Source organism: Microchirus variegatus (genome assembly GCF_963457635.1).
Source record: "Microchirus variegatus genome assembly, chromosome: 10".
In the NCBI taxonomy this organism is placed as follows: domain Eukaryota; kingdom Metazoa; phylum Chordata; class Actinopteri; order Pleuronectiformes; family Soleidae; genus Microchirus; species Microchirus variegatus.
The window spans coordinates 10,196,290-10,205,970 of record NC_139811.1 but is presented as its reverse complement, the minus strand read 5'-3'; the positions used below and the strand labels follow the sequence as shown (position 1 = coordinate 10,205,970).

The 9,681-nt window shown below is 37.9% G+C and overlaps 1 protein-coding gene across 1 annotated transcript; it reads left to right on the top strand.

Annotated features, from left to right (window-relative positions):
- Positions 1 to 651: 651 nt before the first annotated feature.
- Positions 652 to 3,818, top strand: desi1a (desumoylating isopeptidase 1a; the record flags this gene model as incomplete). The annotated part of the gene is made up of 6 exons (XM_083896562.1): positions 652 to 742; positions 992 to 1,013; positions 1,708 to 1,777; positions 2,099 to 2,208; positions 2,364 to 2,486; positions 3,728 to 3,818. The coding sequence occupies 6 exons, from the start codon at positions 652 to 654 to the stop codon at positions 3,816 to 3,818; spliced, it is 507 nt and encodes a 168-aa protein (XP_083752688.1).
- Positions 3,819 to 9,681: the final 5,863 nt, after the last annotated feature.

Below are 9,681 nucleotides of genomic sequence, written 5' to 3'. Positions count from 1 at the left end.
ACATGACTAAGTCTTAGTCATGTTATATTTAATTTATTTTTCCGTATAGTTTATAGTTAAAAAACCAAAACCTTATTGACATTATGTGAACAACCAAATACATATTTTAAGGAACCAAGACACTGCGATAGAGCACAACACCAGTTAGCATATTGTTTAGCGCCCTCCCGTGGTGTTACCGTGCAATAAAGCAATAGCATCTACTTCACTAAAGGACAGTGGCCGTGACTTGTAATCTGACCTTTACCAATCTAATTGGAGATAAAGCCTCATCGTGTCTCTTTATGTTCTTAGCAACCTCTTTGGTTCTGGTGCAATATGCAATAAAAAGACCGCTGTCAGCTCAATGGTCAACCCGCGTGAGTCAAGTCACCATAAGATAGCTAGGACAAACCCGGAAGATATACGAATTTCCTTCAAAAATAAAGCCATTTCTCAAGAGAGACGTTGAACTGCAGTTACGTTTTTTTTTTACAAATAAAGCTTTTATTTTGAAAGCAATGGAAAAGGAAGTGCTATTCTTTAAGACGTAATGACATCATTTGCGCCGAGCCCCGCCCAGTCAGCTGTGCAGTGAAAGGTGCCTATTGGAGGCAGCGAACAAATACACGAATACAACACCAACAAATATACATTTCGGGGATTTACGCAATGGATAAGAATGCTACGCGTTACAATGTGCAGCTGTATATTTATGACTTGTCGAGAGGAATGGCTCGCAGCCTCAGTCCTATCATGTTAGGTAAGTACAGATACAAAAAAAAAAAATCCGATACAGCCTGGCCTCGGTGAAAATAGTGATGCTGATAATAATAATGCCGGGTTGAAAATGCCCTCTATGGTTTGCACTGAACCACTCACAAGTTATTAATAAGAGCTTGTTTGAATATGTTGTGATTATCGTTCAACATTTCAAAAATAAATTGTAAAGCGTGGCAGAGTAATGTTCATAATACAATAATTGCAATAATTGTCTCCTTATTTGTTACAGGAAAACAGCTGGATGGTATATGGTATGATTTTTAAATAATACTATTCTGACATTATTGCATCTTGACTCATGAAAACACTGTTTCTTGTGTACTGTGTGGGTCAATCAGGCGCAGGACAGTGACCCATTATTAAATACTGCTAAACAGCTGCTGTTAGTGTGTTAGTTATTTTTTATATGTCAACTTTGCTCAAATAACTTTTATGAAGTGTAAAAGAAACACAAAGTTAAGGGGATTTTAATGACAAGGACACACTACACATTGTGTCTGTCATCATTTCACCTTGTTTGCAAAATAGTTTGTGGTCTGCTTTTTAGTTTGACACTGAGAATTCATTTTAAATCGATTGTTATGACATTGTTCTGACCTTTACTGTTTACCTCTTTTAATTTTTAGAATGGCTCAGTACCACTTTTCGTGCCTGATACAGATATCACAATTGTGAGTGTCTGCCAACACGAATATACAGTCAGAGACAGTCATTTAGCATCTTTTAACCAACTCAGCTGTTAATAAGACAGCTATTTCAAATACATAATACTTCACGTGAATAGCAAATTTATCCTCATTTAAAAGAAGAAACAAATATCTCTGAATATGAGTTTAAATGCTGGTGCACATATCGCTCTAAAGCCTCTGCTTAATAAAGCATTTATGTGATATTTAGGGGTTTGAGTTCATTTTGTGACCAGTCTCTGTTTGCACTCTCTTCCAGGCACACAGCTATTGTGTCATACGGCGATGAGTTCTTCTTTGGAGGGGAGGGGATCTCTAGTTGTTCCCCGGTAAGTAGGACTAATTTCTGTTTGTCTAATCTCATCGGATTGGCTCAAGAAGTAGATGCAGATCTTAAAGCATTTTCACACACAGCCTCTTTCACAAGTTACAAAAACCCAAAGAGAAAAACCCATAGTGAACCTGCAGACCAGAGGTGGGACAGAAAGACCAATTCATATACTACAAGCAACTGGTTTCAATCCTGTCACCTAGATAATGTGTTCCAGCAGTTCTCTTAATTTGCAGTGTGATTGTAATGTGAGATCACAGGATGTGCTGAGATTAAACTGGAGGAAAAAAAGTAAAATTTCCTTGTGTATATTTTTCAGGGTGGGACGATGCTGGGACCTCCGGACACAGTCGTGGAGCTGGGCGAGACTGAAGTGTCTGAGGAAATCTTCATGGATTATCTCGCGTCCCTGGGAGAAAGCACATACAGGTGCAGTGATCATCTCCTCTTCATACCAACATCCCTCTTTATCTCACACAGAAGGAGCATTATACATGAAGTTGAACCACTATTAGGACCACGTTTGTTACTGACTTGTCATGATGCAGGAAAGCTTTTAACCCTTCAATTTCTTCTCGGTTCAGAGGCGACAGGTATCGTCTGTTTGAGCACAACTGCAACACGTTCACCAACGAGGTGGCTCAGTTTCTGACGGGCAGGCACATCCCCTCTTACATCACGGACCTTCCGTCTGAAGTCCTCTCCACGTGAGTCTACTTCGCATTCCTGCAGCTTCCCATGGTTGACACTCACACAGTCGGTTTTAGACTTTGTCCCCGTTGACCAACAAACACCATGCAATCATATCTATTTCCTGATGAAACAGAGAACACACTGAAAACACACTGAAGACTCAATCAACTGACATGTTAATGATATGCAATTTCTATGGCATAGGACATATCCTGCCTGGAAAAATGTGACCCTCTGAGGAGTATCACTCATTTTTAGACCTCACTTTGATCTCATTTTAACTGTCACATTCAGTTCTACAGGAAACTTTCTTAACCGTCAATCTTAACCCTCAAGCTCAACCCTTAATCTTAACTGGCCCTCAAAACCAAGTGTTGAGGGTTATTTTGTCACTTAGAAATGGGACACCCCTTAAATGCAGATACGTCTTCAGACTGTGGGGGGCAGAATAATGCAAAAGCTGCGTCCAGTCTGTCAACTCCAAAAAAGAAGAAGAAGAAAAATACATTTACGTCACGATTATTTATTACGATCCGTTTGTCAGTCGAGTTATTAGGTTGTCAGTTAGTTATAAGATGATACTGATACAAATACCACAACCACGGACATATTCAGCTGACAGTTACCACACACCACGGTTTATTAAAAAATAAATGATAGCAAACGATCGCTTGTCCCGCACCGGCCGGCAAAAGATCGTAAAATAAAAATAAATGTTACGCAACAATGACGTAAGTAATCTATAAAATGGGCCTAAACTAAGATCTGGAAACCTGGATCACAGTCAGTGCCTAGAAATGCGTTAAAAACGCATGAAGAACAAGTGGAAGAGGCCAAACAAAGCACTTCAGGATCGCACACTCCTGTCACTTTGGTCATTACTGAGCATCCAAAACCTGGCAGCTGCTGGGATGACACCAGCCTCACTGAATAAAATCAACAAAACAAAAGACAAATAATCAAAACAAAGACAATGCATGCAGCAGCTTTGCATGTGTAGGAAAAACAAGTAACAACAACAACAACAAGACTCTCCTTCACCAACTGATTCAGGAGCTTCATCTGGATGATTTCAGAGTGAACAAAGACCAGGTTGACCCTGAGTTTCAAAAGACAGCCTGATAGCACTTACTGCATTCCAGAAATCTAAGATATTTAATTTTGCGCCACTGAAAATAACATAATTGTGGTCACAGACAGACATATTATGTATGTTTTAAAAAAAAAAAATCAGCTCTGTTGCTTTCTTCTCCAGGCCGTTTGGTCAGATACTGCGGCCCATCCTGGACTCCATCCACATCGCACCTCCAGGAGGAAACGTCATCAACGGAGGCAGAAACTCATAAAGCCGAGCGAAAGCAGCAGAGTCACAGAGTGTTACCTCGAGGTCACTTCCATTGTGGTCAGTCACTAAGAAGTCCAAGAAACACCTTTTTCTTTACTTTTCTGGTTTTCTTTTCCTCCTTAAAATCTAGTCAGATGCTGAAAAAACCCTTGTGGTCATTTACTGACCGCTCCATCCTGAGGTTTTTAGGGTGCCTTTGTGAGTTTGACATTTAACACGATGTACTGATAATTATACCAGACCAGCAAAGCCTCACGTCAACATTTACGTTTGATGAGACTGACACCATGTCTGTGACGAGTTTTTTTGAACACGAAGAGGCAGAAAACTTCAACAGGTATTTTACTGAACACGTCTGAGGCACTGCAACGTCATTACATCTACTTTTACTGCATGAAAAAATATTGTGTATCTGCTCGCTGCAATTAAAATACAAAATAATACCTCCTTGCACGTTAGTGCATTAAGCTAATTTATTATATGACATTTAAAAAAAAAAAATTCTTAACACATGTCGTCGTTATTTCCATGAATACATATTTTCGCTATTTAGTCAGGATTTTATTGACATATCAGGTTTTACATGTGGGTCATTATTGGCTGCTGACTACAATGGAAATAATCTGTAGGTGCACACTTTAGCATACGTATGTTTAATATATTCAATTGAATGGATGCAGGTTGATGTAAAATAGGGAAACAGAATGTCTGAATCTTTTAAAGTCGATCACTTTTTCATTTTGCACTTTTGTTGATTTTTATTTTGTGTTATCTGGTTGCTTGGTTTTCATTGAGCGTCAGCAGTCATTTTGTACCTGAATATGTGTCTGTGTGCTGAATTCACCTGCTAACTCAAACTCACATTGTCATTCCATTTGTCACACCGTTTTTTTTTTTATATGACATGAATGACGCATGATTAGCTGAGAGGTGATAAAATAAGAGATTATATTACGTTTGTGGCAGTACTGGGATTATAAATTCAGTTTTGTCTGTGTGTATGAAAAGTAAACACTGGAATAAAATAAGTGTGAGGTGAGCAGGGCGAGATGAGAAATAAAAGCATTTTTTTGAATATATATACATAGAGATAACCAAGAATATTTGGTTTTAAATCTGATTTCTTTGATTATTTATTATTTAACTTGTTCCTAATGACCTGTGCTATTTATTCACCTATAAAAACACTATGTTCTCGTTGCCATGTTTTGCAATTCTACACAATTGCACATCCGCTTAGATACTTCTTAATGTTGAGGTGACTTAATGCAGGCTTCTGCCGCACACTGACCACTTATTAACAATCTGCTGAAGTCCTTTAACGTTCACCAGAGTGTGTTTGATAAGCGATACACCTCTGTGCCTTCATTTCCCTTCGCTTGGTCATAGTCACACTGCTGCGGGGTGTGCGTGGATGTAGCATATCAAAGATTATATACACACCCCTGTGCCACCTGCATTAAATATCTGATTATTTTAATGTAATAAAGGTCTCTAAATATTAGGTTAAAGTTGAACCTAAAAGAAATCCTAAAGTCGTGGCATAATCCATTTCACATATATCAGCATACATGGAGGATAAATGACATAGGAGATCACATGCTTAAGATTTAATCTGATTATGTTACACACATGAAACACGCTGAACCGCCCGAGCCGTTTCCTGCTTAAACAAAATGTGAAAGATGAAAAAAGCACAGGAAAAAACAATATGTCTCAAAGTGTGATTGAGCCAGCAGTAACTTTCTTCATCTCCTGCAATAAATAAACCTGACACCCACGTACACTCCCAGCAGTCGCTGCTGAACGTTTAATCCGACATCTGTAAGTGTATTAGACTGAGTTCCCCTCGAGGAGGTTAGAAAACTCAACTGAACCTGAGTTCATTTCGCTAAACAAACGAACTGACATGCTGACCAGACCACTGAAATGTATTACCGCACACAAGTCACCCTTTGTTGCTGTAATGTGTGTTATTGCTGGCGCCCCCGTGATGTGGAATTTAAAATACATACAGTATATTTATGGATATTATTCCCTCTAGATGTGTTCATGCATATTATTGTTTGTATTGTCTGTGTGATTGTTTTTGTAATTTGACCAATGCATAAAGCCAGTGACTGCAAATGTGTGACGCTCTGGTGTCTGTTTTTAAATTTAAAGTTTCAAGACACAGTAAATGGGTGATATTATAAGATCCCTGACACTTTGGTGATTCAACTTGTGCATGTATTTAGGTTGGTGCCATTGGCTACCAATACTACTACTAATAATAAGGAACTCAAGTGTAATATTTTTATATTCTGCATATGCAAGTGTATTCCCTGTGTGTACAAGCAGTTTTTCCCATATGTGTGTATAGATTCTAAAGGGAATAAGGCATAAAAATGAAAAAAACCAAAACGTTTTGACTACAATAATGTGAATCAGATTTCTCATGTAAATTTAAAACTTTTTTTAGGATGAAATTCACTTCCCTACAGAGACTTTTTGCCATCCACCCATTCACCGACACATTTGCATGCATACAACACATCTACTGTTTTGTATGTGCAAATATTTTACATAATTTACACATAATTCACACACAATTCCTCTTATGAGTTACTCCTTATCCACTTGTCTCAGTGCCAAATTACTGTATTACTTCAGTTCAAGGTTCAAGTACCATAGAATAAACATGGAATCACATTTAAGATCCATTAAGAAGGCTGATTACTGCAGGAATAAATAAAAAGCAGATATTGGTGCACACTTGAACATATTTGATAAACCAAAAATAACAAATTTTCATTTCAACAAAGTTCCCCCCCCCAAAAAAATCAATCCACAACGCTTTTGTTTCATCAACATTAATTTTTTAAAATCTCTCACTACAGGACCATGATCATCACTGTTGAGGAGAGTCAATAACAAAATCATTAATTCATTCATCATTAATCATTGTTGTGCATATAACAAATAAAAGAGGGGAGAGGACACAGTTGTATTGTAACTGGTCAGTTTGAATTAAACCCATCACATGCTCTAATAGTCATGTTTCCTTACTGCAGTACTCTGAGTGTCCACAGAGTGTCAGTGTTGCACTGTGTCTCTACAGGTGCATTTTAAAGGCCAAAGGATTTAGTTCTGGGGGGTGCCGTTTCAAAACCCAGGGTGAACCACACACACAACCTTTAATCAAACAGTGAATCAACATTACTTCACCCCTCCCTCTATTAATAAATTGCTATCAAGAAACAATAACGGAGGCATTAACCATAAATGATGTTGTGACTCAACAACAACAACAACACCCACCTGTGAGTGTTAAGACTAAAGTGAATGCTTGGCAAAACTGAGGCTCATGGGGGAAAGTGAAGGTCAGTAAGAAAGTAGTGAATGTAGTGAAAATAAAAATGGAAAATCATATTGATAAATACTGACACACGGAAAGTTTTTAACGAGTGAAGGAAACGTGTTACGCAGGCTGTGAATCAAACCCACATTCATTTATCATACCAGGAGTTTACAACAGTGATTTTATCGCAAAGTTAGTGTTTCTTTCAGTCAAATATACCAAATATAATTTGTCCATATGGTAAAAACATCATGTCACTGTGTCACTGACCGTATCCCTGCTCTTAATTCTCTTACATGCTCTCCTTCTGGTCAGTAGAGACGATGAAGACGATGGTAACCATGGACACTTGCATGAAGTGATGGGAGTTGATGCTGCTGGCACAACAAGATAAAGAATACAAGGATGTGAACTTTTGCCATGAAATCACTGCTACTGAAATGCAATATGAGATTAATTATAATCCCGCATGTAAGTATGACCCAGGCCTTAGCAGATCAGGGAACTATGGTGGCCTGTACATACCAGAAAGGATGTAAACACTCTTTCACAACTCTCTCCACGACAAAAATTGATTTTTAAGAAAGTAGAATAAGCCTCAATTCTGAGAAAGTGTTTGTATGTCTATACACATATACATGCTTTGTTTTCATAAGACATTACAGCTTACTCTTAGCTTTAAATATTCATCAATATGATGAATTAGTGTGTGCAAATTGAAGAAATTCAAAGCTTAATGAAGTAAAGTAAGACTAATTTTAAGGAGACATACAATAAAACAGAATTTCTTTGCTTGTGTTGAGTACGACTTCCTTGCAGTGTTTGGCCTGTTTTTCCTTCTTTTATGGAACATTACAGTCGTTTTTATTAAAATAAGACAATTCAAATACATTGCCTCTTGTTCTCCGTTGGTTTATGCACCAGGTGAATGTGAGCAGAGCTGTTCATTGTTTGCGTTGTAAAGTTTCAGCTTCTCAAATGCACACAAATGCTGTTTTTTGTCCATTCAGGCTGCTGTAGAAACATGGCAAAGATGGCAGTATCGATTTAGCAAGGCCCTAGGCCTAGAGTACACATCAGAGGCTTACATACTTGGCCTTCCCTTAGTCAAACATACTTATGGGTAACATATACAAATTATTATACTCTGGGCCTTTACATATTGGTGAAATAGATAATAAGGGTTTTTACGACAGCGTGAGTGACAGAGAAAATATGATGATCCTGAAGTTAAAGGTGCCATATGTAAGAATGTGGCCAAAAACGGTTACTACATTCAAATTCAAAATACCGAGATCTTTTAGATTTTGTTTTCTGATGTAACTGGCAACCCGTGATTGCTCGGCAGCTGAGACTCTACTGACTGCAATGATTGGTAGACGGCGGTAGGTGCGCCACATGCCAAAACATGATTTCAAAACATATACATGATTTGCAGTCTGCAAAATATGTTTAAATATACTTTTTAAAAATATTTTGGCTGTACTGTTGTTGTTTGTGTGTTCAGTTTGTTATATGAACATTATTCCTGAGTCTCTGTGACATATTAGGAGGATTTTATGGCCAGTTGATTTAGATGTATTACATAATACACCTTTAAGACACATTAAACCATAAAACCATATAATAGTGTCCCCAAAGTGTGTGTGTGTGTTGTTTGTCTCTGCGTACGAGTGAAAGTGATGTATTTTAACACACGCGTGTTTATAAGCTGCATTTTTCATGACCTATAAAGAAAGTTTTTTGGGGGGAAGAGTTGTGTTTCATTTAGCCCTGATGTGCATAATTAAGAGCTCCATGTGCCATTTTTGAAGGTGCCCTCGTAACTTTGAACAGTGAATAATTAAAGTATGCAGCGCGCCGTGAGTGAGTGAGTGAGTGAGTGAGTGAGTGAGTATCAGGTTGTTTTGTCATGTTTCCTGTGCGTTGCAGGAAGATAAGATCTCTTGTACAAAGTCTTGATTCTCTCATCTCTTTTGATTCCAGTAACAAAAACACTTCCCAAACAAATTCTGCCTAAATCAAAAATCTCTATGATCTATCCAAGTTTGTAGGAGAGTGCTTTCACATTACCATGACACTTGTCTCCACATTTAATTAAGTGCAGTCTCACAGGAGTCTGGCTAAATCCATCAGTAAGAATGATGATTATTCTTGTCCAGTCATGCTTGCTCAGACATGGGGTCATCTTTGCTATAATGTCAGTTTGAATGACTGTCACCGTGTCACTGCAGCTTTTCTTAGCATGTACAAAAAAAGAGGATATGCTTCCTTCTATACCCTCTATCGCTTTTCTCTTATTTTTTATATCATCCATCAATTTCCATATTGATTCTCTCGCTTCATCCTCTCACGTCATCCTTTCCTAACCTATAAATTCTCACTCTCTTTACTTTTAACCTGCTTATACACATATCTTTATGCCTTTGTTTCCTCCATTCTTTGTTTCATATGTATTTTTTCTTTTCATGTCTGTCCCTGTTTGCTCTTTCTCAAAATCCTTAATTACCCAGGGAGTTTTTTT